We start from the raw sequence: 18,943 nt of genomic DNA, 5'->3' as shown, positions 1-18,943 counted from the left end.
ATGATTAATGTGTAGCCTGAGTATCACCAACGATTAGACTTAAATATGGTTTCTCAGATAATAAAACAAAGTGAAAAGGCATTTATATTCCTCTACTGCCACCTGTTGGTAATCTGTTGAAATAACATCCAGCAGCAGCTCGATTTTTTCACCAAACTCTTATGCAAATAACAGTAAGAATGTGACATTCTGGTATAGTTATTTCTGTAGTGTAATAATGTCACAGGTACCTCAAATTAGCAATAATCCATGTGGTATAAAATAATAGCACAAGACATAAGAATAAAGAAATGTAAAATACAAATACACATAAATAACCAGACCTTTTCATTATCTATTCACATTCTCATACTCACAAGGTAACATGCAGCACATAAACAGCAAGACAGGATCTACAGTTGAAAGGCAGGGAAGAGAGTGAGATAGTGCTGTATGACAAGACGAATGCAGAGGTCAGTCCGAATGAATTCCTCCAATAAATGAAATAAACACACAAAATTAATTAAATTACACAATATGCTTCTCAACAAAGAATAGACCTGAATGTATTATGGAAGAGATGACCCCTCTCAACTAATTAGTTTGTCATCATTAGCAGAGGAAGAGGTCAGCGTGTGACAGTAGTGTGAGAATTGATTCTGCACGGAGTCCCTGGAGGTTAACCATGGATGCTGCTGTGGGTTAAACTGCACTGATGTTGTGTCCGAAGTCAATATTCCCTCAACTGAAACACGCTGGGTGGGCATCTGTCCCCATAGCGGCCACTCTGTTATACGCCGCTAACGAGCTTATTTAAGGGTTATCGGCATGTTGTATCAGGGGGATCAACCCGAAGGAATGCATGTTTGTTGTAAAAAAAAAAAAAAAACTATGAGAAAATGATCAGGAAGCTATGAAAACTGTTTCCTGTCTCACGGTGACTTGATTTATTTGATTGTATTTTCACAACAGTTTACAGTTGCCTGACTGGGGTTTTGTGGCTATTTTGGTAGATTATGAACAGGCAAATAAAGACTTAGTCCACCGTTTTGTTTTGAAAATTAGTGAATGAAGAGACATGGACATCCAGATAATGCCCTTCACATTCCAAGATCTAATTAGACTTCAGGCCTTTGATGGTCATGTCAAGATTATTCTGGAAAAAAAACGTGAGCAGACACAGATACTGTAGCTGTTGTGCATCATCTTACACAGAGCAACATGCAGACACAACCACCAAAGATGAACAAAGTCACCCTGTAATAGATCCATGATATGTTTTGCATACACACACACACACATACAAACACACACACGCAAACACACACACACACACAATATGAAAACACTGTGAAAACACCATGCCTGTGTCACTCAAAAGCTATAAAAGTCTGTTGGACAATCTATTTGTTAACATGTTACCATTTCTATGCGGGTGATCAATATTGCTGCTCCTGATTGGCTGACCCATCTGCTGCACCTGATTGGCTGATGGTCCCATCTGCTGCTCCTGATTGGCTGACAGTCCCATCTGCTGCCCCTGATTGGCTGACGGTCCACCTGCTGCTCCTGATTGGCTGACGGTCCCATCTGCTGCTCCTGATTGGTTGACGGTCCCATCTACTGCTCCTGATTGGCTGACGGTCCCATCTGCTGCTCCTGATGCCTCGGTGTTCTCTTCCAATAAATCCATTCACCTAACGAACGGCTAATATGCACGAGTATCAAATAAAGATAATGAGAACTGGACATATTGTCATATTTGTAGAATCCCATCGATCACTTCAAGTTAAAAATAAATACATCGAATTAAACACGATGGAATCCAGATTTTCACTGGACCATAACAGATGTGTTGTGCTTTGCCTTGTGCTTTGCCTTGCCATGCTGTATGATTCATTTTTTAACTTTCTACTTGCCTTTCAACAGCAAGATCCTTCTGTCTGTGTAAGCAAAGTTGAGTTCTAATGCATACAAATCACAGCCGGATATAGACCCACAGTTGACTCAATGCCATAGTAGGCCTTGGCCTGTTTACAGAAGTGATGCTGTGTGTCACGATTACAAACACGTTCCACGATGTGCCGTTGTACAAATAACTTACCCTCGAGGGTAAAAGTCAGGTTGAGTCACTTTATTGAGTTTATGAGTTATATAGTTGTTGTATGGGCCTTCAGGTCACACTTAACATTATTTGTCCTATGACAACAGTTTTGAAGTTGAATTGCTCTGTACACAATCACTGACTTTTTGTCTGGAAACAAAAGCACCCCACATCCTATTCATACATACACATTGATGAAAAAGTGCGATGGTTGCAGTTTACTATTAATGAATACTGTCATTAATAGTTATAGAATTTTCTAGTGTGGTTTGCGGGTTGTGCTCAACACAGAATGGACATTTCCAAATGGGGTTGTTGTGTTTGTGAAACTACTGTATTTTCTTCATCCCGCAAAGGAGAAAAGAAAAACAGTTTTCAGCAGTTTCTAATTGATGTGTGTGAGGTTGTCGCAACAACCTTTTTTTTTGTTTAAGTTGCCTATTATTTATTTTAATTGAGCTGAAACGCAGTTGTTACCCTACAAAGAGCTTTAAAATCCCAAATCTGATGAAGTGGTCAAACTGACCAGTAGGTCGCGCTGTTTCACTGTAAACCCCACGGCTGTAGATCCCTCAACAAAAGACGTGTAAGCTATTAGCGAACTCCCAAAGCGGAGGACCACCCATAAAGTCAAGTATGCGAGATGTATCTGGAAGGTTCTGGGATGAAGTTGGGAGACAAAGATAGTGTAAATAAAAAGCTTATCACTTGTCAGTTATGTGTGTGTTTATGAAATCAAAATGTAAATGTTTGTTTCACACATTTGCGCAGATACAATCAAATACCAGCAAACACATTGGACAAAAATGAAAAGAGTATGTATACAAAATGATTGACTTAAACAATTCCTCTGGATTTGCTATGCAGGCTTCCTAACTTTAGTCGTACCTCAAAGATTCCTCATGAACAGAAAACACTGAGGTCCAGTTCAGCATCATATATATCTGTTATTATCTCTACGGCTGTATAAACCCATAACCCTGTATGTAGCGATGTATATGTAGAGCCGCCCACTCAAGGCTTCAACACGCTGTGTTTCTAACCAGGTTCTCTGGAGGGAGAGCCATCCAGCCTGTGGCTCTCATGATCAACACCCGATACTGCTTATAAAAACTACCAAGTACAACATTGTGCAGTTCATCAGAAATCAGAAGTTCATGCAGCACTTCCAGAAGAAGCAGACAGCTGCACATATACATACACATGTGGACACATCAATCAGACATAGGTTAAAACCTTTGATATAAAAAAAGCACAATTCTTCCTTCAGTTGTAGTCCTACTAGCACTTTGTTGAGCATGATTATGAATTTAGACTAGTAATACAGGTCTACTTTAGGGCGTAGCTTCAAAATAGCAGCGAGAATGTCATGGGTCAGGTCAGTATCAGGGAGATTACAGCTTCTGTCTCTGGGCCACGTGAGTTTGCTAGAGACATCATATTTACGATAGACCGCTCAACGAGCTTCACTGGATACTAATAACTTAATGGAATTGCTTGCCCTAACACGTGACACAAAGGTGAATACTCCTTAAATTGTGTGTGTTTGGGGGGGAGTAACCATAGCTCAAAACATGGCATTGCATGGTATTTATAGCTGTTGTTTTTCTCAATTATAAATTAGTCACAGAATAGGTTTGAGCTGTGTGCAAAATCCTGTAATGGTCACCAGACTGACAGCTTATGGTTGTTCAGGTTTCACAACTAAATCACAATGCTCACTAAGAGACTGTTCTCACTGGCATAATCTGGCCTTGTGATACATTTCAAAACTCAAGCTTTTTGGTTACAAAACTGTAATATTCCCATGATTTATGTACCGTACATTGAAAGATATCTTGTTTTAGCCTTTGGCTGTTTTATCACACATACATTTGTAGAGTTATTTCCCTGATCAGTGCAAAGGCCCTGCCAGAGTTAAGATGACATGGTTTAGTAGAGAGCTGGGTAGAGGCAGAGAAAAGATTCTAACTGGAAGTTCATTTGTCTAACTTCTAATTACACACAGCGTCCACAGTGATCGTGCTGTGTCTCGCATTGGATAAAAGGGTCTGCTAAATGTAAAACATGTCAACGCTTTGTGACATAATTCTGCCTCCAGCCCACTTTAGTGTCCCCCAGTCAAAACAGCAACAAATAACACAAAACGTTTTCAAAAAACAAACTCGAGCTCATGAACAACCAAGATATCTTTCCCCTCTTGAGCAGAGGCTGGTTACCAAACCCCTTTTTTTGATGATTATCAATTTGTTCCCAAATCATATAAGGATTGAAGCTTTAATTGTGGAGTCATTATGGTAAATACGGGTAATTGCAGGGTTTATAGACATTATACACCCCACAGATGTCAAGATATATATCTACAGTTCACCATGTCATCCCATCCACTAAGGGGGTAATTTTATAAGTTAAAAGGCTATTTTGTTGGAGTCTCTGGTGGTTTTTCAAAATAAATTGAAAGGATTTGGAAACTAAATGTACTGTACATTTAAAAAATTACATCTGTCTTAAAGCTGAATTTTGAAATGCACTGTACAGTTTGCTCCTTCAACACTAGGAGAAGTATTCAATTCATTAATTTACATTAATTATGGTCTAATATTGCAAAAGAGACAAAGAGAAGTGCACAAGTGTAAATGTATAAAAAGAACGATACAATTCATAGCTTGGTTCGTTTTCATGTTGTCCCTGTAGGACCTGAGTTTAAGAACCATTTTATGATGTCACACAATTTATCTTTTAAAAAGGTGAGAACAAAAGTTTACCAAGGGATCTGTATACACTGCATTTTATGAGTTCATCACAAGCTAGCCTTGGATTCACTTCATGTTTGACCCTTTGGTTATTACTTAAATGGTTGGTTATTTACAAGAAATGACTGTTCTTAATTTTTCTTTTGTTGCCATACGGCGAGTTTCTGCCTTAAGAAATACACCTACAACATCAGTATAATAACAAAAATGTTGTGTCTTTGTGCATCGTTCGGCACAAAGAAAGCATCTCTTCTTTCCCTCCTGTCCAGCATGCACCTTACTAACAAGATGTCTCAGGTTTCTCTGTCAGATGAGGTCACAATGGGAGTAATGAATCTAAATGTACCAGTGCCCATGAAGAATTAAATAGAGTAACTGAAACAGGCATCATCATCTCAACTACATTTCCAACACATTCTTCTTTTTATATGACATTAAGAATTATTAAATGCCATGGCGTCAAACCTCAAGATCATAGTGCCAGGCCTCTTACTGTATGCAGGTGTACACATTATTAAATGACACTGTTTTAATCTATGTGGCTAGCTCATTTCAAGGACTACCAGTTTGGTCTGTATAAAGTGATCATGAAAGTATGGGCGACAACGCTTAAAATACAATTTCCTTCTGACCTGGAACTTGAATTAATGAAGCTATCCGATATTAACAAGAGATCTGAACAGAAAGCGCTTTTTACATCAATTAACTTATAATTGACTATGAGAATATACAATTGTCGTTACAGTTTTTTGTAACTTAATATTAACACATAGGATATGTTTACTAGGCTCGATTTACGGGCGAAGACCCGAAGGCGCAATTTGCTAATTTAACATAACAAGTGCCTAGCTATTCAATAATCTTCATAATCATTAACATTAAGTTTATATTTAAACCTATTGTCAATTAACCTAGACTAGCGTGTATCAGCTAGCTTTCTATGCAGCAGTCACAGGAGCAATTGTAGCATCACCTGGAGGGATTTAGCTTGGCTATAAAGCAATTCGGTAAACATTAACTGCAATAAATTAAATTCTACAATTTGAGAAATAGACCCTTAATGTTTTAGAAATTGTGGCAACGGAAACCTTGGCTGTCAGTCGACCCTGCCCTCCATATTTACCATTCCATTGACGTGTTGTTAGCAAATGGTAGCACAAGGGCTGATCTCTCGCCTAAAGAGGTCATTCTGTCTACAGTTGCCACTTGTTGCCAAAAGCTTCGGGGCTTCAAGACTCGCAGCGAATACATTTTCAACGGGTTATTTCTTTTAAATCAAGACGCACACCTCGATGTTGAATCAGGAATTCTCCCTGACATAAAGAGGACATAGTTTTGAACTGTTTTGATATTTAGATTCATCTGACAGGAAAAGCATGGTTGATAACAGTATTGCTACTAAATCTGCTTTGGTGAGTATATCATGTTATGTGGTCGTGTCGATTGCCATTATGATTCTATATGCCTGTATAATGTTTTTGCTCACTTTGGCTCATTTTGTAAAATTACACTTACATACCTTCCACATGTTCTAACATTTTAAGTGTAAGATAATATTGTGCTTTAGCGCACGGAATAAATTGGAAAACGTGGCGCTCTATTACACCACCTTTACGATATTGTTACGGTAATTCGCGTGCAGTTAGAGTCCTTCTATCCTGAGCGCTTTTGACCTGACTTTTAAGGGATAAAAGCTACGTATTTGCTCACAATCTGACGGACTAAATGTTGGTGCTGACAATAATCACGTCAGTCTTGTCCATGTGTTTCGCTCTTACATTAGCAACAAGTTTGTAAAAGTTTGTAAAACGTTGTTTTAACAGTTTTATGCTTTTCTTGCACCCCACTCCATCTCTACTTTAAAGCAAGCTGCGTTCTCCGCGAGCAACATTCCGCTCCTCGTCTCCTCTGCCTCAACACACAGTCCCTTCTCCGGATCCCAGGCCCATCAGACCAGCGGCGGCATGAAGCTCGAGGCGGTCATGGAAAACCTTCAGCGACAACAGGCGGCACGGCTGGCGCTGGAAGAGAAGCTTCGACAAGCAGAGAAAGAGAAAGATATCCGTTCCATGGTCGAGTCGCAGATACACCAACAAGCCCTTGCCTTCCGCCACTACCAGGCAGCAGTTCGTGGCGCGTTCGTCGCGAACTCTTCTTCGGGGATGAGCACCACCGAGCGGCAGCTCGCTCTCCCGCACCTGGACGCCCGCAGGCATTCTGAGCGAGCTGACGACTCAGACATGGACGATGAAGAAGGCACCAGAGGCATCGACGATAACCACCGGGACATCGAGGGAGATGACATGGAAAACGAGGGGGTCCTAGATGATGAGGACGAGGATGAGGACATGGAGGGGGCTTTGAGCCACTATCAGCCCCGCCACCCAATGCATCCCGGCGCGGGACACTCTCCACAGAGCACCGCTGCGCATCTGCTGCCCCGAGCCCCGCCGTCCTTCCCGGTGCCCCGGCAGTCCGGGTCACCTGGGGGATTGGCATCGCAAGCACAATCTCAGCACCACGAGTGGACGTACGAGGAGCAATTCAAACAAGTAAGGTGGCATTTGTTTGTATCTGATGGATGTATCTGTAGTACTAGCCCTACTAAAACGACTTATCTCGCGATAACAACCTATACGCCGCTTTTAAGCTGTGAAATTGAAACCCCCAATAATAATATATTTTTAAAAAAGCAAAGTATTAGAAACTCACTGAATAGTGAGTATCTTGCAGTGGAAGTGATCACTGTGCTATTATCATGTACACAATAGACTGCAAGCTGAGATACCACATACTTGTCCATGTGTTGAGTCTTTTAGGAAACCTATGAGCGTTACATGATCATAATAGTTCTTAGTTTTCACGATGCACTACTAATCCATAGATGACACCATCTGAAAGTTTGAAGCTTCAGTTTATATCTTTTACCGGTTTAATTAATGCTTTCTAACGTTAAATGTATATAGTAACAATTTAAGATTTCTGTAACTTAAAACAAAAACAGATACGAGTCCACAAAGAGTCAACATAATGTTGTATTCATATGGAAGTTCTCAGTTCAAGCTTATTAGAGTCGATACAGGTCTGATTTACTGCTTGTACAGATGAGGCTCTGTGTTGTTGGAGCAGGACAGTTCAGACGTGTCTGGACTGAGTCGTGTCATGGTACAGTTGTGTACCTTCCTTATTAACCAATATGGTTGAAAACAGGATTTGAGACTTTACACCTTCAGATCGTTTCAACCAAGTGTGTCAATTAGTTACACAAAACCGTTGAAGAGACAGATAATCAAGAACAATTTTTGTGAAATAGATTAGATTGTATATTGTAATCAAGAAGTTGTGTATTGTGTAGACCGTAGTATTAGATGCTAGCAGTTATCTTCAATGGCCTATTCATAACTACTGCCATCCAAATATTCATACACACAATGACATGCAGTATTGGATTATTCTACTAGACTAGAGATTCCAAAGTGAAGGCAGATCTATACCTCCTGAGTGTTTGTGTGTATACATGGATGGAGACGTCATCCTTTATTTATGACAGATCGTTTAGAGACATCCCCAGATGTGATGTGTACATTAGGGAGTGCATTAGTGCATGCATTTAAGTAACCCAATGCATGTAAATGCAATTGAGGCAGGCAGAACAGAAATAGTCTTCATAGAGGGATAAGCAGGGGATCAGGTTGTGGAAAAATAATGTCTTCATTTGACTTCTGTGTGCATAGAATGTTCAGTTCAAGGTGTTTTTGGAACACGTTTGGGATATTTGCATGAGTGTTTCTTTTTTGACGGATTTATGGACATTGTATCGCACAGTAAAATTATGATTTTACTGTTGATGTACACTATTTGTAAAATACTGTACAACAATCTATATGTTTTGTGTTATTTAACACGGAGAGAACTCACATTTTTTAATATATATGTTACAAGATGTTTTGTTACAGTCACACTGAAAGGCCTTTCATTTAGAGACAAACATTCTCCTCAATTTACCTGCTGTGTAAAATCTCGTTTTTAGCTCTGTGCACAGTTGCAAAAATTCCTCTGACTGGTTCCTGACTGTAGGGTCATTTGTGTGTAGTTTGAGTGTAGTGGTCAGAGGACAATAAAAGGATGCTTAAGGCTGCTTGGCAGACAGAGTGGAGCCGGCAGAGCGGGCCATGTTCACAGCCACACAACACAAGCACATTTAAAGGCAGTAAGTGCATCGTTGGGAGGGTCAGGATGATCTGGATGATCTGGGGGGATGAGGATGAGGATGAGGTTTGGATGTGAACAAACAATAATATATACAGCCAAACATAAACAGTTTGTTCTAGAAGTCCTTCTGGTGTGTGTGAGTTATCCTGCTGCTCTCAGGCCATGAGCGGCCGCAGTCAGACCTGAGGCAGGCAGACCTGAGGCAGGCAGACCTGAGGCAGACCTGAGGCAGGCCTGAGGCAGGCAGACCTGAGGCAGGCAGACCTGAGGCAGACCTGAGGCAGGCAGACCTGAGGCAGGCAGACTTGAGGCAGTGCTGACACGACGGGGAGAGCAAAAAAAAAAAAAAAAAAAATGCAAAGTTGCGTGGAGTTTTGGCCGCAGCTCAGGAATGGCAGGATACAGGATCTGGTGGAGTTCCAGTCTGGCTCTCTCACAAACACACTGGGATCTTCCTCTCTGGCAGGGAGTCTGTGAGTGTGTAAGTGTGTAAGTGTGTAAGTGTGGGAGTTTGTCGGCTCGCAGCCAAACAATTACGAAACGGAAACATAATCGCGTGCTCTTACCGCCCAGCCGTTTTCTCTCTCTCCAAAAAAAATAAAACACAGTCACACACACTCTGTCACCCACACACACATGCAGTCAAACACACACAGTCACACACACACACACACACACACACACACACACACACACACACACACACACACACACTGACAGATACACAACAGCTGGAGAATGAGTCAGGTCACAAAGCACTTCTTTTATATTATGTATCTGGTAGCATAAATTGCTTCAGACCTGCTGATGTCTCTTTGAAGGCCACTGCATGTTGTTGACCCAGTGTTGATAAAGGACAGCTGTACAATATACACTGAATTTTCTAACCAAATAACCACCTTTCAATAAAGGGGAATATAACAGTAATTAATCCACAACTGGCATATGGAGAAAGACACAATAAGGGAATTATGAGCATCATTGAGGACATGCAACACCAAATGAACATTGTGGTTAACATGATGACCATGATTAGCTGTACAGTAACCATGCTCTGGAGTGTCCACTGGCTAAAGCCCAGTCAAAACCCCTGCTGTCTGCCTAAACCTGGTTTTTCCAACTACTGTATAAAAAGCAAAACTCACAGGGTGTCTTTTTACTACGGCCTTTCCTTTACTGGGCAACTGGAGCGAGTGGGGGAGGGGACGAGAGAGGAAGAGAGACAGAGAGAGAGGAGTGGGGGTTACAGCTACTGGTGTATGTTTTCACTCTCAAAGACTCGGGTCCTGCTGCTCCACTCCTCTTTTCCAAAACACGAGTATCTGTCACAGAAAAAGAGAGCAGGAGGGAATGTCCTGGAGATAGTGTCTGCTGTAGGAACATCCCACCACCAGAGATCCAGGCAGTCGTAGGGTTCGGACTCTAACTTAACACAAGTGACCTAATTTAATCTGGAGGGGCCCGAGAGAGAAGGAAAACAACAGTGAAAAGGAGGAAATGAGGCAATTGTGAAATCACAGAAAGGAAGACAGACGCTACAGATTACCTACAGGAAGGCCAAACAGAGTAGTAGTAGTGGTCAACGTTTTCATTTGCTGGAGCTCAAATAAACACAGCATGGTAGCCAAGCCTACATTCACAGACCTCACACACCCTCACACACACCCTCACACACACACCCTCACACACACACACTCACATCCCCTCCAGCTGTTGGTATCTTATCAGGTACTAGTCCCTTACATTAAGGAGACTCCCAACAGAAACTTGTATTATTAGCAGCTGAGAAGAGATTTGTTTTAGACACACAGAAACATCAGTTGCAAATTGTTTGGGACTGAAGAGGACTGCTGTTTCCAGCTATCCGACCATCTCTGTCTCAAATAACACTCACCCTTTCTATACACACAAACACACACACACACTACACACACCCCCTGATGTGCACATAAAACCGGGGGAAGCTTTGAAAGAGACACATGCTAACGCTGGAACTCCTATGTCAACAACAGGAATACCTTTTCTCTTTTTTCCCTCCCAAATCCATCCCTCCCTCCCTCTCTCTCTCCTCACCTCTCCCTCTCCCTCCCTCCCCCGGTGACGCAGGCAGCACTGGACAGAGAGGCTGGAAATCCAATAAGGCCTCAGCATGCCCTGTCCCCTGTGAAGTTCAAACATATGCATGCAAGTGAAATTCTCCATCTGGCAAAGAGCTTGATTTCTCCATGCACCAACCTACCCTCCCACCCCTAACCTCTGTTCCTCCCCCCCCACCCCTCACCTCTGTTACTCCCCCACACCCCTCACCTCTGTTACTCCCCCCCCCCCACCCCTTACCTCTGTTCCTCCCCCCCCCCCCTCACCTCTGTTACTCCTTCCCCCCACCCCTTACCTCTGTTACCCCCCCCCCCTCACCTCTGTTACTCCCCTTCCCTCACAATGCTGCTGTAGTGTCCTACTTCCTTGTGGGGTCCCTTTCCCCCCCGCCCCCTGGAGACAGGGTTCCCACCATGTCAGTATCTGACAGCTGCGCTTCTCTTATCAACGGCTCCGTCGCCGGGGGAGTCGGAGAGAAGAGCTTCAGGGTGGAGAAGTAACAAGGTGTATGTGTGTGTGAGGGGGGGAACGTGTGTGTGTGTGTATGAGGGGGGGAACGTGTGTGTGTGTGGACTAACATGAAATGTGCCCATACTCATCCTTCACCTCAGTGGCAGCGCTAGTGAAGACATGCAGGGAATTCTCTCTTTCTCCGCTCACAACACACGTTAGCAAAAATAAAAGCACAAACTAAACACAGTGTGAGTCTGAAGTGTGGTTGTGTTGTCTGCAAATGGCCTCTCTCTCTCTCTCTTTTCATTAAAACAGAAGAGCAGGCCCAACTTGTTTAAACACCCCCCCCTCCCCTGCTCAATGTGGGTGTTACAATTTAATCACACAAGCCTGGAATTTCTGCAGCTGCTTGCAAAAGCCCCGCATTGTTTACGAGAGCCGAGCGCTCTGCAAACAGAGGCTCACAATGTCACTTCTCCTGCTGCCCTCCCACTGCTGGCTCACAAGCGGCTGCAGCACAGAGGCAAGGCCACTAAGACCACAGCCAGTAGCTACACTCACCCTCTGTATGGATGCACCCACGCCGGAGCTGTTATGGGGAATTGTGTGAAATGTTTCAGGTCGTTACCCAGGGGCTCCTAGTGGGCCCTCAGGGGTGGAGAGGAGGTTGCTAGCTAGATTAGCGTAGCTAGCTAGATTAGCGTAGCTGGCGCTGGTTGGTGTGAGCTGGGTCTGTCCTCTCCCCTGCATAGACGCAGCAGTCAGGGTCGGTAGGTCTGAAGGGTAAATCGCACGTCACGGGAGGGTTCCACAAACGTAGTTATGTGACAGAGATGGAAATACACTACAGAGAACTCGTCTGCATTGCTAGGCATGCAGGCCTTGTTCCATAGAGATCAGTCACCATACTGAGCCTGTCTCACCTGGGAGAAGGTCCTGTGTGACGATCCCCTTCTGTCCACAGACAAACAGCCTGGGTTAGAATCCAGGCCCTTTGATGCATGTGTTCCCCCAATCGGGGGGGCCAACTTCTTCTCCAGGGCGTAAAGTAATATTTACGATTACAGGTAAGAACGATATATAAATGTATCAACCCCCCCAACCTGTTGTGTTGACCTCTTTTGGGGAAGGTCCAAGTCTTAATTAGGGGCGTCAACCCCCCCCCCGTAATTTGAACCCTCCCCCTCCCCAATGTAGTCTAAACTGTTCAGGCGGCACACGGGACATTTCCATGATCCGCCTGGGTGCTCTAACGATATTGAGTAATGATTGACAGGAAGTGCAGTGTCTGTCAGGGTCTCTTGTGTATTGGAGTGTTAAAGTGACACAAATAAAATCACTATTCTTCAAGACACATCCAGTACTGCACAAACCTGTCAGCCTCAAACACACTACCCAGCGGCTCACACATCCACTAAAGATTTATTTCGACTCCCAAACTCAAGTTTCAGTCACACTTTGCATTCTCCAGCCAAACAGAAAAAACAGGATTTATCTTCACCCTGTAGTGTCTGAACACCCTTCAGCCTATCTCCGGCGGGCAGCAGAGGCTGTGGGGCAGCAGAGGCTGTGGGGCAGCAGAGGCTGTGGTGCAGCAGAGGCTGTGGGGCAGCAGAGGCTGTGGGGCAGCAGAGGCTGTGGGGCAACAGAGGCTGTGGGGCAGCAGAGGCTGTGGGGCAGCAGAGGCTGTGGGGCAACAGAGGCTGTGGGGCAGCAGAGGCTGTGGGGCAGCAGAGGCTGTGGGGCAACAGAGGCTGTGGGGCAGCAGAGGCTGTGGGGCAGCAGAGGTGCGGGGCAGCAGAGCTGTGGGGCAGCAGAGGTGTGGGGCAGCAGGCACATGTCAGGCTGGTAGCAGATGGCTCCACGTGTCAACATTCAGTAGGGGGAAGGAGTGGACGGGTGCTACGCTGGCGCTGAGGCGCCGTGGGCCGTCACCACGCCGTCTTAAAGCACCTCGGCTCAGCGCTAGATGTTCCTGTTCTGGGATTAACCCAGGTTGCGTAGTCTGTCAATAAACCAGGTAATCTCCCCCACCCTGCCATGCTGATAGTGTTTTGCAATCAACCCTCCCCTCCCCCAATCCCTGTCTGTGATTGGTGGGCTCTGTGTGGGTAGCTGTCTACAAGGGCAGCTCGGCTAGCTATGCTTGTTGCTCCCCAGCAATCGAGGAGGTGGGTGGTGTCTGGGCGGGGGGATTTCAGGCTCGGCAGGCGTCCTGGTTAATGAATATCTCATTTGGAGGATGGAAAGGTGCAGGGGGGGCTGGGGTCAGTGTTCACTGGAAACCTGAGCGGTCTTGAAACTTGACCTGAGAGGTGTAGGGAGGGCTATGGGGACAGGGTGAACTGGTGAAGGGCTGACACTATGGTGACAGGGTGAACTGGTGAAGGGCTGACACTATGGTGACAGGGTGAACTGGTGAAGGGCTGACACACTATGGTGACAGGGTGAACTGGTGAAGGGCTGACACTATGGTGACAGGGTGAACTGGTGAAGGGCTGACACTATGGTGACAGGGTGAACTGGTGAAGGGCTGACACACTCATGAATGAATGAATGCGATGGGTGTGGGTGTGTGTGTGTGGCCGTGCATGCGTGCGGAGACAGTCTTCAGTGATCTCACAGTGTCTCCATAGCAGCTTACAGACATTCAAATCAAGCGTGATCAGAAGAACATGAACTACAGCCATTCTTCTGTATGTGTATGTCCCTCATGTACTCATGTGTGTGTCTATTGTACCAGTCGTACACCATTATCCCCTCCCCCTCTCTTAACACACCTGATGACTCCTGATGTGAGACTGAGGGGATATTCTGAGCCGGCTGTGTCTGATCTGGGATGAAGTGTGGCGTAGAGACTGGAGAAAAGGGACAGAGCTACAAGCTGGAGAGACAGAGACAGAGACAGAGACAGAGACAGAGACAGAGACAGAGAGAGAGAGAGAGACAGAGAGAGAGACAGAGACAGAGACAGAGACAGAGAGAGAGAGACAGAGACAGAGACAGAGACAGAGACAGAGAGAGAGAGAGACAGAGACAGAGACAGAGACAGAGACAGAGAGAGAGACAGAGACAGAGAGAGAGACAGAGACAGAGAGAGAGAGAGAGAGAGAGAGAGAGACAGAGACAGAGACAGAGACAGAGACAGAGACAGAGACAGAGAGAGAGAGAGAGAGAGAGAGAGAGAGACAGAGACAGAGACAGAGACAGAGACAGAGACAGAGAGAGAGACAGAGAGAGAGAGAGAGAGAGAGACAGAGACAGAGACAGAGACAGAGACAGAGACAGAGACAGAGACAGAGACAGAGACAGAGAGAGAGACAGAGACAGAGACAGAGACAGAGAGAGAGAGAGAGACAGAGACAGAGACAGAGAGAGAGACAGAGACAGAGAGAGAGAGAGAGAGAGACAGAGACAGAGACAGAGACAGAGACAGAGACAGAGAGACAGAGAGAGCAAATGTGAGGATGGAGGTCAGAAAAGATTCAGGAAGTTGAGAGATACTATATACAGGACTAGAGAGGTGGGGGTAGATACAGACAGAGAGACAGTGAGACAGACAGATAGACAGTGAGACAGACAGAGCAAATCTTTTGGCGTTGTGATGCAAATTCCTTGTAGCTCATTGGATGCAGAGCAATTCACACCCCTTGCCTGTTATAATCTTTCTTTATGTGAAGCCAACTAGCATGATCACCTTTTGCATGTCATTTGCATGAAATAGCCCATGTTGTCTTTACTTTGACTTAGTATGTTCAGCTCCCTGTCGGGGGGCACTGTGGTGTGTGATGCAGATTTATTGTTTGACTTTCTAGTCCCACCTGTGACAGTACTGTCATGTTGAAGGATGATGTTGTGTTTGTTATTCTCATCTCCCTCCCCACCCTGTGTATCCCTGTTTCCACAACGCACACTGAGACACCTTCCCCCCACAGAATAATCACTTGTAACTTTTTCTTTTGTCCAGTTAAGTCAGCTGTCGTAACTGAAACAAATGTCTCTAATATTTGCTTGAACTGTCAGCTGCCATGTTGAGGGTTTCCTGTGTTGCCCCAGAAGAGATTGTCACCTGTGTCCTCTGACATGTGTTCAGTCAGGAAGAGGCAGCGCCACAGACAGGAAGCTGGGAGTCTCAAGTGCCGGCATCGCTGGTGGCTCTTCATCTCTGATCCAGGAGGTCAGTAATCCCGCCCCTTATCTAGCTTGACCTTTAACCCCTCCCCTCCCACCCAATCTCCTGCTCCTGTCTCCTGCTGCCTGACGCCCCGCCCCCTTTAGATGGTGTGACCGGGGGGACTAATCATAGCTAACTGGCGGGTCATGTTTCCATGGAGAGGCTTGTGTGTTGGCTAGTGGGGCCTGAGAAAGACCGTCCACTCCTGGGTGATGGGCTAGAGAGAGCCTGACAGGAGAGCTATCCCAATCCTGTCCAATCTAATCATCAAGTGCAATCCATGATAGAGTTCAGTGTAAGTGTGTGGTTCCATGAGGATGGCACAAATTGAAAAGCGTTAAGTTAGGTTGTTTGTGTTCTTACTGAATGTTGACAGAGTTAAATAAATATACTGGCATTGTAATAGAGTAAGTTAATGCTTCTTTAATATTTTGCTATCCTTATTTTTGCGTGGAAGATTTATAATTTTAATTCACTAACTCAGTCAAAATAGTTCAGACTCTTATTTGGTCCATCTAAGGATACAACCTGTTAATGTATTAATATGTATTTGGATTTTAAATGCAAAGCATTGTATTGTAGATACATACGTTATATGCTGTTCACATATACTGTCATTATTAACAGAACTGCTGTTTCTTTTTGCTGTAACACTTGCCTTACAGTACATAACATATAGGCCTTTAACACAGAGGCCTTCTTCTGGATTCACAAGAATTCATTCTTTTCTCATTCCTCATGTGAAATGAAACATACACATTTGAAATGATCATCGGCATCACTGTCCATGATAAATATGACACTAAACATTGAAATGGTATCAAAATGATCCCCGGTCCCCACGCTGCAGTGTGAAACCAGAGGGCTTCTTCTAATGCTCGACAGACTCATCAGAGTCCCACTTTCCATCAGTCCCAGACTTCCATCACCCTGTGAAGGGACATTCCTCACCTTTCCACAAAAAACCACACCTGGAGAGAAGACAGAGACCAACCCCCTACCCCTCCACCTCTCTAACCCTATCCCTCCATCCCTACCCCTCCACCCCCTACACCTCTACCCCTCTAACCCTATCCCTCCACCCCTCCCCCTCTCTAACCCCTCCCCCTCCACCCCTCTAACCCCATCCCTCCACCCTCCCCCTCCACCCCTCTAACCCCATCCCTCCACCCCTCCCCCTCTCTAACCCCTCCCCCTCCACCCCTCTAACCCCTCCCCCTCCAACCCCTCCCCCTCCACCCCTCCAACCCCTCCCCCTCCACCCCTCTAACCCCTCTAAACTCCACCCCTCTAACCCCTATCCCTCCACCCCTCCCCCTCCACCCCTCTAACCCCTATCCCTCCACCCCTCTAACCCCTACCCCTCCACCCCTCTAACCTCCACCCCTCTAACTCCTATCCCTCCACCCCTCCCCCTTCACCCCTACCCCTCCACCCCTCTAACCCTACCCCTCCACCCCTCTAACCCTACCCCTCCACCCCTCTAACCCCTATCCCTCCACCCCTCCCCCTCCACCCCTCTAACCCCTACCCCTCCACCCCTCTAACCCCTACCCCTACCACTCCACCCCTCTAACCTCCACCCCTCCAACCCCTATCCCTCCACCCCTCCACCCCTCTAACCCCTCCCCCTCCACCCCTCTAACCCCTCCACCCCTCTAACCCCTATCCCTCCACCCCTCTAACCCCTCCCCCTCCACCCCTCTAACCCCTCCACCCCTCTAACCCCTATCCCTCCACCCCTCTAACCCCTCTGACCTCTACCCCTCCACCCCTCTAACCCCTACCCCTCCACCCCTCTAACCCCTATCCCTCCACCCCTCCCCCTCCACCCCTCTAACCCCTATCCCTCCACCCATCTAACCCCTCTGACCTCTACCCCTCCAACTCTCCACCCCTATCCCTCCACCCCTCTAACCCCTCCCCCTCCACCCCTCTAACCCCTATCCCTCCACCCCTCCCCCTCCAGGGTCTTCAGCAAGCCCCCCCCCCCCCCCCCCTGTCATCCCAAAACTACTTCCATCAAACTTGTTGTCATGTGTCAAGCGTGAGACAGGGCCTGAAAAAGTCACATGGTAAACGGTTTAGCTGCCTTACATGTGAGGATCTGCTTGTGGATGAGCAGCCTGGTAATGAATAGGTAAAACAGTGGTGTGTTGGTTTCCAGAGCGAGGTCTTTGACTTAGCACTTCCTGTGTACAGTCAGTCCTCCCACGGCAGTCAGGATGACTTATACAGTCAGATGGGAAATACGAGGTATTCCAAATGAAAACACCACAAGTTAACTTTTTTTCTTTTTTTTTGCAGCTGGTGTTGTCATTGTTTTGTTGTATGGCTAGATTTAATGGCAAGTTTTAATTTTATTTTATGGTAGGCATACACACAAACAGTCAACATAGATTATTATACCTTGTCATGATAATTTAATGCTTAACGTGTTGGATTTGTTTTTGCTCATAGTTGAACGTGATTATTTTGCGACCCCCTTCAGGCACACACCCACACCCACACCCACACACACACACCCACACACACACACACACACACCCACACGAGTGATCAAACTAAGACAGTCAGAAGGCATCATGCTTTGCTTCATCCATCCTGTCATCACGTCAGCGTGATCAACAAGAGTGTTTGAGAAGGGCTTTGTTCCTCCTCAGACTGGTCTGACCACTTTAATCAACTCTTGAAAAAAAGTCTGATCAGCAGATCAACACATACAGGAATCAGGAGGTTGAAGACAAAAAAAATGACTCATATGCTGACTGACAGTGATGGAATTGCTTGGTAATTGATCTTGCCTGTTGTCAAGATGGAGACATTGAGAGAGATTAGGAGTGCATCACGCTGGCCTCGCTCCACAAGACACACACTCACAGCACACCTTTTCACTGACATATTTGTTATGCTATACTGGACAGTATTGAAGTTTAGTGTGACAGGAAAGGCAGGGAGGGAGAGGGAGGGAGAGAAACAGAGAGAGAGAGAGAGAGAGAGAGACAGAGAGAGAGAGAGACAGAGAGAGAGAGAGAGAGAGAGAGAGAGAGGAAGACATGCAGCAAAGTGCCCAGGCCAGATTCAAACCCTGCTGTGACAAAGCCTCAGTCTACTCTTATTCAGTGAGCCACCGGGGCCCTATACTTTTGATAGTAAGAGCGATCAGGCCTT

General features: G+C 45.6%; 1 protein-coding gene across 2 annotated transcripts in view; it reads left to right on the top strand.

Moving 5' to 3' along the window:
- Nucleotides 1-2,863: 2,863 nt before the first annotated feature.
- The window catches only part of arid3c (AT rich interactive domain 3C (BRIGHT-like)), a 61,244-nt gene continuing 45,164 nt past the window's right edge, over nucleotides 2,864-18,943 (top strand). Inside the window, exons 1-3 of one of the 2 annotated variants that reach the window (XM_047016832.1) lie at nucleotides 2,864-6,248; nucleotides 6,702-7,388; nucleotides 15,692-15,775. In XM_047016832.1, coding sequence (XP_046872788.1) covers nucleotides 6,213-6,248; nucleotides 6,702-7,388; nucleotides 15,692-15,775 — 807 coding nt within the window. In that variant the 5' untranslated portion in view covers nucleotides 2,864-6,212. The remainder of the gene's footprint in view (nucleotides 6,249-6,701; nucleotides 7,389-15,691; nucleotides 15,776-18,943) is intronic. The other variant, XM_047016833.1, reaches the window with a different exon arrangement.

The sequence above is a fragment of the Hypomesus transpacificus genome, unplaced genomic scaffold, assembly GCF_021917145.1.
Source record: "Hypomesus transpacificus isolate Combined female unplaced genomic scaffold, fHypTra1 scaffold_42, whole genome shotgun sequence".
Classification (NCBI taxonomy): Eukaryota; Metazoa; Chordata; class Actinopteri; order Osmeriformes; family Osmeridae; genus Hypomesus; species Hypomesus transpacificus.
This window is presented reverse-complemented; position numbering and strand designations above follow the sequence as displayed.